The 15,449-nt window shown below is 51.0% G+C and overlaps 1 protein-coding gene across 3 annotated transcripts; it reads left to right on the top strand.

The window, feature by feature from the left end:
* The first annotated feature begins 108 nt into the window (after window positions 1–108).
* On the top strand, window positions 109–14,832 carry SCARF1 (scavenger receptor class F member 1). 3 transcript variants are annotated; one of them, XM_034752330.1, is made up of 12 exons: window positions 109–390; window positions 1,092–1,358; window positions 3,258–3,319; window positions 4,422–4,523; window positions 5,037–5,562; window positions 6,493–6,711; window positions 7,581–7,709; window positions 7,794–7,876; window positions 9,415–9,532; window positions 9,974–10,098; window positions 10,372–10,512; window positions 11,195–14,832. In XM_034752330.1, exons 2-12 carry the CDS (start codon window positions 1,252–1,254, stop codon window positions 12,265–12,267), a joined length of 2,685 nt encoding a protein of 894 aa, XP_034608221.1. In that variant the 5' UTR covers window positions 109–390; window positions 1,092–1,251; the 3' UTR covers window positions 12,268–14,832. The 3 variants fall into 3 exon arrangements, with proteins under 3 accessions (XP_034608221.1, XP_034608220.1, XP_034608222.1); XM_034752329.1 differs by having other exon boundaries at window positions 109–771; XM_034752331.1 differs by lacking the exon at window positions 4,422–4,523 and having other exon boundaries at window positions 109–1,358.
* Window positions 14,833–15,449: the final 617 nt, after the last annotated feature.

Below are 15,449 nucleotides of genomic sequence, written 5' to 3'. Positions count from 1 at the left end.
TGGTTGACTGGACTGGTAGTGTCCAGAGGGAGGGATGGGAGTCCCATCCCTCGGGAGACTGAAAACCATACTGCACACAGCACTAAGAAATCTCCTGTAAAGAACAGCTCTCCCCTGGTTGAAGACATGGCCCAGGCAGGAGCTAATGGTTTTGCTATCTCTGCTCTCCATGGTCTTGAGCCTACCACACTGCTCCGTGCTCCTTTTTCCTTGGGAACCCTGCCAGGGATCAACTTTGGAGGCTGCAGGAGTCCAGCCAGCACTACTTTGCCTGGTCACCTCTCTGGGGCAGAGCAGAGCCCTCAGACCATGTTCCAGCTACCATGCCGGGACAGAGCTGGTTTTGGTTGTTTGGATTTGTTGTTCCCTTGGCTCCTGCTCTGTGAGGAGGTAAAAGTCCAGGCCAGCGCCTGGAAGTGCCCTGCCCTCCCTCCTCCCCTTGTAACTAGGAGTCTCCCCATGGACTGAATGAACCTCCTGACCTCCTCCAGGTCACCATGCAGGAAAAAGGTGTTTCCTGTGAAAATGCTGACAGAAAGAGCCTGGGAGACAGCCGGATGGCCGTTTGCCGGAAACGTTCCGGTTCGTGCTCTGTGCTTTCCGCAAACTGGCTCCTGCCTAGTTAAAAGGGCAGAACTGGGGCGTGCTCTGTCTTGCCAAGGAGAGCAGTCCCCACCAGAGCCCATAGGGCCCTGGACCCTGGCCACACCACTGATTTCATGTGCTGCTCCAGCCCCAGTGCCAGGTGGAGGGAGGCATGAAGTGGGAGAGGTGGGGTCTGCCGTGGTGTGGGGCGTGGATGGGATGTGAGGAGATGGGGGTAGGGAACATGATACTCGGTGCAGTGGATGGGGGGCAGGCTGAGATGGTGTTTGGGGGTGGGGGGTGGGGAGCTTGGCTTTGTCCCTCTTATTGCTGCTGCAGCCAGCAGCAAGTAACTTTCCTCACCATGACGCTGGCTCTAAGGGCTCCCCTGTTTCTGCCCTGCAGTGATCGGTGGGATATAGCGTTTGCCCTGCCCCCACTTCCCTTCCCACCCCTTCTGGCTCCTTGGATGTGAGGGATTTTTTTCGCCTCCTGCATTTCCTCAGGAAAAAGCAAGGAGGAAACTTGAGGCCAAAGAGAGGGTGAGGCAGAAACTGAGAGGAAGACAGACAGACAGAACCAACCAACGGACAAGAAAGCTGCATACAGCCCACGCCTTGGCTTGGAAGCCCCTTGTGGCCAGCAGCACCCAGTATCCAGACCGAGATGGCGCAGCTGCTGTTGTTACTCTTTTGTCTCCATTTCTGGCCATGGATTGGGAGCTCTGCTCAAGAGTTGGACCCTAATGGGAAGAATGTGTGCAAGGCCACCAGGTAGGTGCCCGATACCTTTCTTTGCCCACCTTCCCCTTTCGCGCCATACCCATCTCAGCGCTCCCTTCCCACAACAGGGTGAGAAGAAATAAATCTGCAGCAGAGATTAATTCACTCTCATCTTTTGACTAACATACTCAATAGAATAAGCTCCCTGAGCTGGAACTGTATGGCCCAGGGATAAAAGGGAATGGGTGTGTGGCAGCATAGAGATCTCTGCAAGAGAGTGTAACTGCACAAGGAAAATATTCTTCTTTAATAGCTCAGAGATAGCTGTGTGTGTGCGGCGAGGGGATCACATAGAAATGTGTGTTTGGTGAATGACACAGTAATAGCTCTGTGTATGTGAGAGAAACAGGGATCACACAGGCAGAGGACTGTTTGTTTAATAACAGGGATAGCTCTGTCTGTGTGTGTGTGAGAGAGAGATCACATGTGCAGAGTAGTGTGTGTTTAATAGCAGTTATAAATCCATTGGTGTGTGAGAGGGATGATGCAGGAAGAGGTGTGGGTTTGTTTAATAGCACAGAGATAGCTGAATGTGTGGGTAGGTTTAGTTTTTAGTCTGTTATATCTCAGGTGGCGTCAATATGCTTAGTGCTGCACAGAGAGAGTAAGACAGTCCCTATCCCAAGGAGTTCACTATCTAACACAGACAGCAATTAAAGCCCAGAAAGCACCAGGCGACCATGTGGTGAGAAGGCAGAGTACTGCCATGGTTTTTAGAGTTTTAAACTGTAACTACATAAAACTAACCTTATGGTATCACAGTATTCATGAGTCTGTGGAACTGAGGCAAATCCAGCTCCCTAACACCACTCTCTGTTACATACTATGAGTTAGATATTATCCAAAAAACAAAAAGGGCCTAGAGCTGCCTGATTTCTTTGCCTGGGATTGTTCTGTTCTGTGAACTCAATAGGAGCCTACCTGCAGAAGCCTCCTGTAGTCCCTGCCTTCTGGCCCTGGTTCCCTCTTTCTCGACCATCGGGGTATTGTCTAGGAGAGTCTTTTATTACTTGTTTCAGAGTAGCAGCCGTGTTAGTCTGTATCCACAAAAAGAACAGGAATACTTGTGGCACCTTAGAGACTAACAAATTTATTTGAGCATAAGCTTTTGTGGGCTACAGTCCATTCTTCGGAAGTGTGAGAATACTTACATGGGGAGATAGATAGAGACTGGGAATGAGCCATTACAAACATTGAATCTATCTCCCCTTGTAAGTATTTTCACACTTCTTATCAAACTGTCTTTACTGGGCTATCTTGATTATCACTTCAGAAGTTTTTTTCTCTTACTTAATTGGCCTCTCAGAGTTGGTAAGACAACTCCCACCTTTTCATGCTCTCTGTATGTGTGTGTATATATATCTCCTCAATATATGTTCCATTCTATGCATCCGAAGAAGTGGGCTGTAGCCCACGAAAGCTTATGCTCAAATAAATTTGTTAGTCTCTAAGGTGCCACAAGTACTCCTGAGCTTTTTATTACTTGGTGGCCCCTATGCAACTGGCTGCTACCAGCAGGTGAAAGAATCTAAAGACTTGCATGACTCCTATACAAATAAGCTGCAAACACTGGGTGTCTCCTTAAGCACAGGGAGACAGCACTGACAGAACCAGTCAGGACAGCCTTAGTCCTGCAGCCTTCCCATTACTTCCTCCCGTTCCTCTGGTGTCCTTCCCAGGGCAATGCCTCCAAAAGCATGCCCATCCTTCAGCATGTTCCAGGCTGAACCTTGGGAGAGGGGCTTCCGGCTGATCCTTAGTTCCTCCTAGATAATATGGGCTTTAATGCAAACATAGGAGCGTTCTCTCCACCCCAGTATAGTGCCCCTTTCGTGAGCCCTTGCTGCCCAGCACCCTGCTCCTATGCTAATGGGTCTCTCCCCTCCCCAGCCTCTCTGCAGGTCTGGTCTGCTGCCCAGGTTGGAAACAGGAAGGCAGGGACTGCACAGCTGGTGAGTCATCGGTGGCTTTACATCTCAGGCCTTTGTCATTTTGACCAGCCCGTTTCAGGCTGTTTGGTGTGCATTTCCTGTATCTCAGTTCTTTGTTGCTCAGAGTCCAACGATATTGTGGGAAAGTGAGGGTGAGGGGGGTTTAAACCTTATGCATAGTACTAAAGCTATGCCCTGGCTGCACTGAGCTATCTACAGGAGCTTTTGGGGGATGGGGGAGCCATTTGTGACCCCCTGGCTATACCTCATTTCCACTTCCTGCTTCTTCCCTAGAGGCTGAAGGGTGTTCATTTCAGGTGCAGGATATTCTGCTGGGGCATGATGCAAGGCAAGGGTTGCAGAGCTGTAAGGCCTCTCGTGAAGTGCAGCTTTGTGCCTTATCGCATCTGTCCAGCTGCGCCCATGTGCAGGATTAACGTAGGCTGAAGTAGGAGGGGAGCACTCCGAGCACCAGCCATGCCGGTGGGAGAGCTGCTCTCCCAAGCTGGGGAGAGGTGGGGGGAACCTCCCATTTGCTCTTCACAGAAAAGGGGAGCCATGCTGCTTTCCGCCCCCATCCCTTTAACCCTTGCTCAAATGACCCTTCCCTCAGGATTTGCTACAGAGCCCATCATCCCAGCATCTAAGTGCTGCATGAGCTGTTCACTCCATAGGATGTGAGGCAGCCATTTCTCCTCAAAAAGCCTCCCAGAAGCCATCACCTGTAGGTCACTTCTAGCCTCAGTCTCAAGGTATTCTAGGTATTGGCCGTTTCTAGCCTCAGTCTCAACTTCCTGGCCGAAGGCCAGGGCTGGGGCCAGTTGGAGCAGATTGTGTCCCAGGCACCATAGGGCTTGGAGCAGAATCCCCCACCTCTCTCTGGAGCCCACACATGAGGGCACATGGGGGTGCTGATGTGTAAATGGAGTCAATGACAGGTTAGGTGGCTGATCCAAATCCACGGGGACAAGGAGCTGGAGGCCAAAGGGCCTTGGCCCCTGGCGGCTCTGGAGAAGCTGCTGGTGCTCAGCCTATCTGCACTTCCTCTCCCTGGCTATGTGCCTGCCAGCGGCCTGGTGCTGGGGGAGCCTGGCTCCTGATTAGCTTGTCCTGCTGTTGACAGCGCTGTGTGAAGGGGAGGATGCTTGCAAGGTGGATGAAGTGTGTGTGAGACCTGGGATCTGCCTCTGCAAACCTGGTTTCTTTGGAGCCAACTGCAATTCCCGTGAGTATGGGCATGTAGGGGGCAGGGCAGACTCTCACCCTTAGACATACAGAGAATCCCCTGTGATCCCAGAGACTCCATCTGTGACACAGTGCTCACTGCATCCACCAGGACGTTGGCTGGGACCCAGGAGGTGAGCTCAGGCCAGAGGTCCCAGCATGACGGCACATGGTCACAGTTAAGTGCTCCAAGTGCCCAGCAGCCTCTGGCCCATCCATGAACACAAGCAGTTACATCCACAGGTTACAGCACAGCAGAGCCAGTGTTTGGGGCATGCTGCTCTGATGTCTCCTCCCAGTTGGGTGTGGGGTGTCTCTTTGGTAGTCCCCACTCCTTAGTCTCCCTGCAGCATAGGACCTACAAGGGTCTACCAGCCTGTGCCCTTCCATGGCTTACAACGCCCCCTAGGGAAAGAACACCAAACCCATTGCCAGATTGCTCTCCTCCCTGTGGCACAGAGACTCCTGTACTCCTGCCTGTTGCGATCTGTTATCTGTCTTGTTCCCTTTGTAGGCTGCCCTGACCAGTACTGGGGCTCGGACTGCAAGAAGAGCTGTTCATGCCATCCCAATGGGAAGTGTGACCCTGTGAGCGGCCAGTGCACTTGCAATGCCAACCGCTGGGGAGTGCTCTGCGAGTTCCCATGCCAGTGTGGGCCTCATGGCCACTGCAACACCCGCACTGGAGCCTGTCACTGTGAGCCAGGCTGGTGGGGACCGAACTGCAAGAAGCAATGTCTGTGCAGGGTGGCCGGCTCCCACTGTGACCCTGTCTCAGGGCAGTGCGTCTGCACCCAGGGCTGGTGGGGCAGGAGATGCAGCTTGAGATGCAACTGCCACCTCTCACCCTGCGCCCAAGACTCAGGCAGGTGTGAGTGCAGGGCTGGGTTTTGGGGGCCATTGTGCCAACATCATTGTGACTGCCTGCATGGGAACTGCAACCCTCTTGATGGGCATTGCAGCTGCAATCCTGGCTATCAGGGCAGGAGCTGTGGGGATCCCTGTCTTGCCGGTTATTACGGATCTCAGTGCAGATACAGGTAAGAGGAATATCACTCTGCGTGCTTGTGATAGGGTATAGTGCCCAAAGGTGACTGCACAAATCTGGGCTGCCTAGGGAGTGCCAATGCCCAGAAGCCTGTGTTCCCTGCTGGGTATGCAAGAGTCTAGGACCAGACTGGGAGGAGTTCAGGGAGTGGGCAGCTGATGCTTGTTAGACTGTAGGCTGCAGCTGTTACATATAAAGGGACTGAGAGGAAAGGGGCAGCTAGGGTTTGGATTGGCTGCCCTATTCATACTCTGGGAGGGGTGTGGGGAGATATTATTTTGTGAGCTGGTCTCCTGGCTGGTGAGGGAGAGCCTTTCCTGAGCCAGTGGCCAGGGAGGCCTGGCCGTGATCAGCTGAGGAATGGGGCACAGGACTGCCCCCTATGGGAAAGTCTTGTAGACTTTAGTAGAAAACTGTAGATAGTTCTTCTGTAGGCTGATTCAGGGCCTACAGAGAGGATTTCTTTCTCCATTACATTCTATAGGTTTTTCGAGTAATATCTTCAAAACCCTGTTAAATTCCAGTAAGACCTCATGGGATGTTATCATTCCTATTAAACTCTGTAGGATGTTTCCATAGGGTGCAACTGCCTCCATTGTCACTTAGGCTCAGCGGGGACTATATCACAGCTGTACAGAGGGAAACCTCTGAGGAATGCCAGCAGTGGACACCTGTCTCAGAGAAGGGGACTGATGCCTCTGCCCTACTGCTGGGTGTGTGGAAGCACTGTGGCCGGTGTATGTGAGGGCTGTGCAGGCTGTCAGCGACCTGAGCTCTTTTGGGAGCAGATGGCTTTGTTCCCAGGGCTGTTGCTGGTGGAGCATGTTCTGTTTCTCTGCCCAATTTCTTTTGGTTTGGGATGTGGGGGCCGCTGTTCCCCCAGCTCTGATGCTGATTGTTCCTTACACCTCTGACTGTACAGCTGTGGGCACTGCAAGCAGAGCCAGCCCTGCTCTCCTGTGGATGGGTTCTGCCTGGCATGTGACTCTGGCTGGAACGGTACCCTCTGTAAGAAGCTGTGCACGCCTGGATACCATGGGGAGAACTGTGCACAGTTGTGTCCCAGCTGCCGAAAAGGGGAGACCTGTCATCCAGAGACAGGGGCTTGCTTGAACTGTGACCCTGGCAAGACAGGACCCAGGTACGGACCCCTCTTTTCCTGTGTGATGTTTACCTTGTGGAGCTCAATTCTCTGTTGTAGCAGACATCCTCTGTCCTCAGGTTTCCTTGAGCGTAAAGTAGAAAATATTTGTCTGAAAGCTTCATTCACAGTACGGTAGCTTAGACCCTGTGTGATGATTATCCATGGATAGACGGACAGCTGTCAGACACCTGAGCTAGGGATTCTGGTTGGAGATTACCCAGCAAGCTGTTCAGTGGCACGGCCTCCCTTCTGGCGTAATGTGTGCAGAGCAAGGCAGTGTTCAGACTCGCTGGGATGTCTCTCTCCGTGCTGTCTGCAGAAATCCTGGCGTCAGATGTGATACCAGAGAACAGTGAAAATCAACAGCAACCAACCTTTATTCAATACTTGTCTTGTTGAAGTCAGAGACGCTCCGTGCATCCCCAGTAGGACTCTACAACACAATCAGCCGTATATATTTACAGGCTTGTCTATGGCTCCCTTTCCTGTAGTATCTTCAGTATCTGAGCCTCCCCCTCCGTGAGTTAGGGAAGATTATCCCTATTTTACAGAAGGGCTGAAGAACAGAAGGGCTAAATGTCTTTCCCACAGTCACTCATGGAGTCTGTCAGAACCAGGAACAGAACCCAGAACTCCTGGGTCCTACTCTAGTGCCCTAACCACCAGATCACTGTTCCCATCCTCAAGTAGGATTAGGAACAAGCCAGGGCCCTGTGGAACAACGTTAATATCAGTGCAAATGTAAAGCAGGCTCTGCACTGTGACACCGTGACAGAGCTGCTGACCCTCAGACTAAGCTACAGCCCCTCTGCATTGCCAGTCTCTCTCCCATGAGCCAGCAGCCAGATTCTCCCCTCTCTTTGCAGCTGTGACGCACCCTGCCCTGCTGGAACATTTGGAGATGGATGCCGGTTCACCTGTCCAGACTGTGTTAATGGGAGCTGTGATCCAGTGGCTGGGGAGTGTATCTGCCAGGCTGGCTATTGGGGCACCAGGTAAAAGCGAAGGGAGCTGCAGTGGGCAGAGGCTGGGATGTTTCCAAACGAGCATTTTCCATTTCTTTCTGTCTCTCCCCTCAGCTGCAATGAGACCTGCCCAGAGGGTTTTTTTGGAGCGAACTGTTCTTCCCCCTGCCACACACACTCTGGGGACTGTGTGCTCAGTAAGTGATATCCTGCACTGCACCTTTTCATTCATTCCCTATTAACCAGCTCTTCTCCTGCCCAGAGGAGAGAATTGGTTCCTTCTCCCCCAGTATAAGCCATGCAAGACACCAAAGGTTGCTGTGGAAGCCAAGGTTCCCTCTGGGCTCCAGAACGCAGGCTGGTTCCCAGCAAAGATGCTCTGCACAGTGTCATGCAGTACCTCTACTGCCATGCAGCATGAGCCTCCAGGAAACTCCCTTCCCTCTTCTCCTCTGTGTCTGTAGATCAAGGAAATGAGCTCTTTCCTATCTCATTTCTGTGGCTTTGGTTTCCTTGTTGTAACCCCTCTGCACTGTCCAAGCCTGTGTGGAGCTATCATGCCAGATTCAAGTACCACAACAGGTTGGACTGGGATTCAAAGTTAGTCAGAAAACCAGAGCCCACATGTTTGAAGCTCATTGTGCCTCACAAGCCTTTTATCTTGTTCTGGGCCTTTGATATTTCTGTCCCTGTGTCCTTGTTTCCATCCTGTAGCACAGGGTGATATTTTCATCCATAGCATTCATCAGGAGTATGTCAGAGTGGAACTAAAATGATTAACTATGTTTAGAGTGAAGGTGTTTCTTTGAGTCTGTCACTTGAAATTACAGCAGAGAGATGGATCCAGCCTTGATTGTAAAGTCATTTCTTTGTAGATAGATGAAGAATTGCTTGGTTTGTAGCAGTTGATTGAAGGACATAATTGCACTATGGAGAAGCGCTCACACTCACTTTATCATCCCGGTGTGGACCCAGGTTCTAAAAATTGTGGAAATGCGTCTGAATAAAATACTGCAGGGGAAAGTTTGAAATTGAATAGGAGACTTAGGAAGGGTGATTCTGGCCACATTGGTTAGTGCCAATCTGAAGCATCTGGCACTGGCCTCTTCTGAAGGCAAACAATTGGAATAGATGGCCCAAGGTCTGATCTTTGAGAGCAACTCCTTATGTTCCTGAATGTGCCATAGTAAGTCAAAGACTCTTTAGCATAGAAAATGTGTCTGGACAAGAGTCCACTTGACTTTAATGTACAGATACATTCCTGGTTGGGAGTGGTGAGATCAGCACCCCATCTCGCTTATGGCTTTGCTAACTGGGCTGTGCCTGGTGGAAATACACTCTCCTATAATGTAGTATCATCAGTGTTATGCTGAAAGAGCATACAGGAGCAAACAGCACTGAGCACATCTTAGCCTGTCCTGAGCTCCCGCCTCTCCCTGGATGAGGAGTGAGAGCTCTGGGGCTCACTCAGAGACTCTCTCTCTGCAGATACCAAAAGATCTGCTGGTTCAGCAAGCTGGTTGCTAGGTCTGGGTTGAGTTCCCTAACTGTCCTTATGATGTGGAGCGGTATGAATAGGACGATTTGGACAGGACTGGATCTGTTTAGTACATTCTGAGACCACTGTGGCAGACCCCCAGATCAGAGATCCTTCCTCCAGGATGGCTTTCCCAGTGCTCTGAACTTGCCAGCCAAGTAAGAATTTCACTGTGTTCCACACTGTTTCTCCATGCAGGATCAAAGCACCAGGGAGCCCTGATAGCTGGCATTCTCATCCCATTACTCCTCCTATTACTCTGTGTCACCTGCTGTTGCTGTTGCTGTGGAACCAGCCAGTTGGAAGCCAGAGACAGGTATTACTGAAAAGTGTCAGGTGCTGTAGAAATGTAGCGGCAAGGAGAAGAGCCACCTGCCTTGGGCCCATTGCTTCTGAAAGGCCCTAGAAGCAAGAGGAACTTTTTCTGGACAGTTAAAGTTAGCCTCAAGACATATAAAGAGTCATTAGCATCTTCCTTGGGTTCTGTTGCCTGACAGGGAACTACTTCAAAATTTCATGTTTCTTCATTTTACTTTTACTTTTTTAACTCGTGTAGCTCTGTATACAGGATAAATCAGCCCATGACTCAAACTGCATTAGCTGATAGGTTGCAGGACTTGGTCAGAAATGGGGCTGCCACATGTGCAGGCTTCTCCCAAACTGATTCCAACTCCATTTCCCAGCAAGACAGGAGTGAACTTTGTTTAATTGGAAAGCCAGTCATCTCTGCCACACATCTCTGTTCTTTCTTTCCAAGGGTGGCTGTTGCTGATGGTGATGCGGTCTCCAGAATGAAACATCATGTGCAGGGGGTGCTGGCAAATCTCAGCTCCATGTTACCTTGCCTCTCACTGAGTGGCTACAAACTCCCCCGAGTCACAGGTAAGAACAGGATTATTAGCACTGATCCCTGATTGATGCACTCTTTATTATGCCCTGCTTTGTCTGTGTCTTCAGAGTTCTTTAGGGTAGGAACTGTATCTCTTTCCATTTGTATTGTAAGTGCCATTGCAAACGAGCAAGCTGTGCCAGCCAGATACCAGGTGACTGCCCCATGGAACATCCCTGGTACAGTACAGACTAGAACACATGTAGACCAGCATGTGATCCTGAGAGCTGGATTGCTTCTTCCTCATAGTCTTGCTTCCCTTCCAGTCTCCCACCATGACACAGAGATTCCCTTCAATCCCAGCTTCATTGAACCGCCTTCTGCTGCCTGGGCCTCAGACAGCTCCTTCTCCTCTTCCTTTGACACGGACGATGAGGGCCCAGCCTACTGTGTCCCTGCCAGAGAAGGTAACGCTGCCCAGTTGCTTCACCATTTCCTTAAGGCTCATTTTCAACTCTCCCTCCCAGTGGGACAGAGGCCCTTTGCTCAGGGTGAATTCCATTCCATGTATACTTGGGGGAGGGATTTGCAAGGGACTTGGGTTACACACAGGCACCAATTATTTTTAGTTCCTTATTTTCCTTTCCGTACAGGGAGGCTGAGCTCTGTTTCTGGCCTTCCCATCAGTTTAGTGTGAAATGGAAATATGCTATTGTATGTCCCAGAACTACATGTCCTCAGAAAAGTGCTGATTTTACAACTCACTCCCTCAAATAAGTTCAGAGCTCATTGCAGCTGTTTGTGCTTCCATGGCTGCCCCAGTTAAGACACCCCCACCCCCCCTGCCCTGGGCTCCCTGTGGCATCAGTGTGTAAAAACCTAACTCAGCACCTTTACCCACCATCCACTCTCATAAATCTAGAATCAAGTCTGGGAGTAAAGAAGGCAGTGCAACCCAAATGGTGCCAGTTCTGGATACTCTAGTTCCTAGAAGCCCTCAGTCATGGTGAAGAGGATAAAGGCCACATGCTCTAACCTTGAGCCCTGAACTAAGGAGAAGCCTGTTGGTGTGCTGGTGACTTAGTTCTTGGAAGCCTGTGTAGCCAAGGGAGAAGCAGCCTAACCCCCCTTCCCTTCCTTCTTCTCCAGATGTTCCTGCAGTGGCAGGCTTTGAGCTTCAGGAAGGCAGCTCCAAGTGTCATGAATTTCCTGACGCATCAGCATTTAACTCCGAGGACGTCTCCCAGCCTTTCACCATCCCCCGCACATCCAGCATTGCCAGAGCCAAGAGGCCCTCGGTGTCTTTTGCAGAAGGAACTAAATTTGGCCCTCAGTGTCAAAGAGGTCCCATGGAGACACCAAATACCACTCGGAAGCCCAAAGCCCCCTGGGGTCTCACCAAACTTCCCTCTCACCAGCACCATGCTGACCCAGAGGAGGGGCCCCAGCAGGGTGGGTCGCCAGGTGACTGTTACGAAAACCCAGAGCCCATCTCCGAGGCTGAGGATAGCCACCGGCCCTCCCCCAGGGGTACCCCAGGAGGCCATAGGATGGCAGCGTCCAGTGGCAGTCATGTGGCCCAGAGAGTTGAGGCCCTTGAGGCAGCTTTGAATCCAAACACTTTGGATGTTAGGGGGAAGGAGCAGAATGTCACAACCATTTATGTGACTGTGGGGACAGCAGGGAAATCCTCCAAGCCCAATGAGCGTGCCAATGGAAGCAGAGAGGGGACAGTTCAGGCTGTACTGAAACGTTTGGGTAGCTTCCAGAGAGTAAAAAGGGCTTTCAGGGAGGAGCCCATGGTGAGGAAAAGTACTGAAAGCATCCAGAAACCTCCCCGCAGGGCCCTGGGCCCAGAGAGGGACTCCAGAGACCTGTTCCCCCAGCCAGCCCCTCCACACAAGGACAGCTCCAAGACAACAGGTCTGGAGCCCTGTGAGTCACCTGCGCTCCTTACAGATAGACACCAGATAGATGTTCCTGTGAAGAGAGAACCTCTCATCCCCACATCTCCTATATTTGAAAGACAAGTGGCTCAGGAGGGAGAAGATGGGGTTACAGGGGACCCCAAGAAGAGTGAAAGTCTTGAAGAGACCAGAAGCCTAGAAACAAATGAACAGGCTGTTGTTGAGGAGGAACCCAAATATGAAAATGTGTCTCCAAATCGCTGTCCTTCAGACGAGCCTCCTGCCACCTCCCCTGACTGTGCGGCCAACACCTGAAAACCCACCCAGGACCCAAATCCTGCCTCTGTTTCAGAACTGTGACAGTCATCACGATGGAGCTGTGGCCACAGGGGGCAGTGTTCCTTGCAGGGCAGGCCACGAGTTATTGAAGAGTGCTAGGTCTGCAAGATGTCTGGTATTAGAGGGAACCCAGAATTTCACCTCCCAGACATGCCACATGAACTAGATTATTGTCTAGTGTTACCATTAAATCTCTGTGTGTCCCGCAGGGTCAGGTTCTGCATTGCATGTTAATGTTCAAATGAGGCAACTTGCTGTGAGTAGCAATGTTACCTCATGGGGCCACAGAGATGCCCTCTTGAGTTCGATGTTAGTCTTGCCATGAATCATTACCAAGGAGGTACTGTGCTGCAGGCAAGTCAGTTCAGGCACCTCCAATACAAGTAGATTAGTCAGAAGAAGTGATTGTACCTGACAGCATGTTTATTTGGTGACTGTGCTCTTAGCTTGCTGGGCTGACCAATAAGACAAGGTTATGTTTTAGGAAAATACCATCCATGTGAGGTTCAGGAGTCCGAATTACAGCGGAGTAACATAGACAGCCGATGCACGTGAGGTGTCACGCTCCTTGACAGGTTACCTCTCCTTCGAGTCAGGTACTTATATGGGCGCGTCACCAGGGGGGCACTGACCACTAGTGATGCTTCCTTTTGGCCGTCCTGGGGATTAGCTCTGGCCAGGCATTATGCCCTCCTCCGGCAGTGTCTCTTCCATTGTCCTCTTGCTGTCTGCCACTCAAGGGGCTCCCTTTTCATGACTTGGCCCTCCAGCCAAGTCACCATGTGTTTTCCCCCTTCCAGGGGGTGTGTATCAAAGTTCCTCCATATGAAATGGCAGTCTTCCCATTACTGCTGAAACCTGCCACTCCTCCAGTGGCTGGTAGGGGGACCCGGGCCCTCCCTCTACTCTGGTTCCCAGCTCAGGGGCCCTCTCATTGGCAGCCAGTCTGACCTACCTCATACCTTGTGGCTTTTTCCATGAGCCTTGCCTACCTCTCTGCGTTTGCCAGCCCAAACTCCCCCCTCCCACTGAGTAACTGTAGGGTACTTGCCTCTAGCCCCAGACACACCTCCCTTCTCCCAGGGAGTGACTGCAAACTCCTTCCCTGCAGCCGCCTTTCTGCTGCCAATTTCCTGGCTGTATAGCTCCAACCCAGTTCCTTCCTCATTCAGTCAGGGGATTGCTTAGCAACCTGACCCCTCAGTTGTGGCTTGTTGGGTTACACAGGGAGTCTGTGGCAGAGCCAGGGCTTGAACCCAGGTCTTAAAACCAGCCTTCCTACCCTTACCGGTTACAGTGGTCTCTTCAAATCCTTGCCAGGCTCCAAAACCAGATCTGCAAGGACAGTCTTGCCTGCAGCCTCCCATTGCTCTTGGTAGAAAACAGAGGGCTCAGTGATCCTGCCCCACTCCCAACTCTCCTTGTCAGGCAACAAACTGAGCAGAGCAGACTTTATGCACAAGCAAAGAAAGTGTCTGCTTGGGGCTTGAGTCCTCTCGCCCCACATGCTAACGGGACTTGGCAGCTCCCAGGCCAGCCCTATCTCCCTCCCTTGCAGGAGGAAATAACACACTGCTAGCCCCTGCTATCAATATGCTTATGAGGGCAGGGAGCAGTGACTTGGCTCCCTATTCAGGGAGCTCACAAACAGAGCCTGACTGGTGCTGAGAGTGCCATGGTCATCATTGCCCATTTAGCCCATGGGACCCCTGCAGAGAGCAGCACCCACACCTCCCTCCCTGACTATTGTCAGTTGCTCCCCACAGGGGACTCTTTCTGACTCAGCAGCACTGATGGGACCAGCTGAAAATCCTAAAATTAGAAGCAGTGCCAGTGGGGAAGTGTGACAGAAAGACAGCCCTGCAACCAGTTCCTGCCACTGAGCCCAGACTGCCATGTCACAAAGGAGCTGGGACTGGACTCCTGAAAATCCCCCGATGGAGAACATAGCTGGGGCTGTGAGCATAAAAGCTCCAGGGACTTGGGAGAATGTTTCCAGAGAGCAGCTTTCTGTGGGGCACTTGGGTCACATATGAATGATTCTGGGACCCCAGGAAGTGTTTCCCCCTCACTTCATGGTGTTTTCTATCTTGCCAATGTTGTCTTGCTGAGCGATGCATTTCAGCCTTTAGGTGCAACAACACTACCTTTGGGCTAAGATGTGGTGGGAAGGCAGCTGTCTGTTTCCACCAAGATCTCACAATGTAGCCATTATACCAGCTGTGCAGTAAAAAATGCTCCATTCCCCTGCTCCCCTCTGAGGCATTATTGCCACTGTGGGCATTAGTCAAGCGGGCTGTGTGTGCTTCTCCTGCCAAGGGAGCAGGCCCCTCCCTGCCATCAGCACTGGGGAGCACTCCTGCGGGGCATACTGGCTCACAGAGTAGCTCTCTGTCTCACACGCTGGGGACTGTGTACAAGTTCTTTTGTGTTAATGCAGTGAAGGAACCTTCAGACAACACCTGCAGCTGAGTTACAGGGACAATGCAGAGAGCACGTGCACTAAAATGTCTAATAAACAGAAAACAGGGGTGATGGTGACTCTGCTTCTGCATCCATTTCTTAGCAGTAATCTAAAACAGCTCTTCGTGGCTTATGAGTCCTGAAGTCACCTCTCCCCCAGAACTCACCCCACACAGGTAGCAGCCTTCTCAGAAGTTGGAGAATGCTACATGGCATCCCTCTACATACAGGGAGATTTCCCCTAAAGTGGGTTTCTCTTATCAGTCAGTCCATGTCATCTACATGCAGCACATCTAAAGCAGCCTCAGTGGAATTAATTTTAGCAGCTTATCTACAGAGAATATCTGGGTTTGTGCAAATTTATCAAACTACTTTGGCTTACATGGAAGGATCTAAACATATTAATTTCTACAGCTACACTTAATGTATTAAAAGGTCCATGCTATAATGTAGAGTTTATGTGCAGGTTTCCAATATACCAAGAAACCTGCACTGACATGCAAGTGTGAAGGAACCTTAGAGCAAATGTATTGTAGTGGTCTGAGTCTAACAGGATTTGTAAATTTAGTGCGGAAGGAAAATATTTTACCTTTCCTGACTAGCATGAAGAGTCCATGTAGAAAGCAGCATTGCCAAAGTTTCTCCAAACCATTAACTTCTATCCAGTGGGGAAATTGTAATTTCAATTCCCTTAA

The sequence above is a fragment of the Trachemys scripta genome, chromosome 18, assembly GCF_013100865.1.
Source record: "Trachemys scripta elegans isolate TJP31775 chromosome 18, CAS_Tse_1.0, whole genome shotgun sequence".
Lineage (NCBI taxonomy): Eukaryota > Metazoa > Chordata > Testudines > Emydidae > Trachemys > Trachemys scripta.
The sequence above is the reverse complement of the archived record's forward strand: the minus strand, read 5'-3'. Positions and strand labels throughout refer to the sequence as shown.

Excerpts from the sequence above, each read along its gene's own strand:
- SCARF1 (XM_034752330.1), top strand. The coding sequence starts at position 1,252 with ATGGCGCAGCTGCTGTTGTTACTCTTTTGTCTCCATTTCTGGCCATGG. Across the intron at positions 7,710-7,793 it reads GCTGGCTATTGGGGCACCAG|CTGCAATGAGACCTGCCCAG; the intron begins GTAAAAGCGAAG and ends CTCTCCCCTCAG. Across the intron at positions 10,099-10,371 it reads CAAACTCCCCCGAGTCACAG|TCTCCCACCATGACACAGAG; the intron begins GTAAGAACAGGA and ends CTTCCCTTCCAG.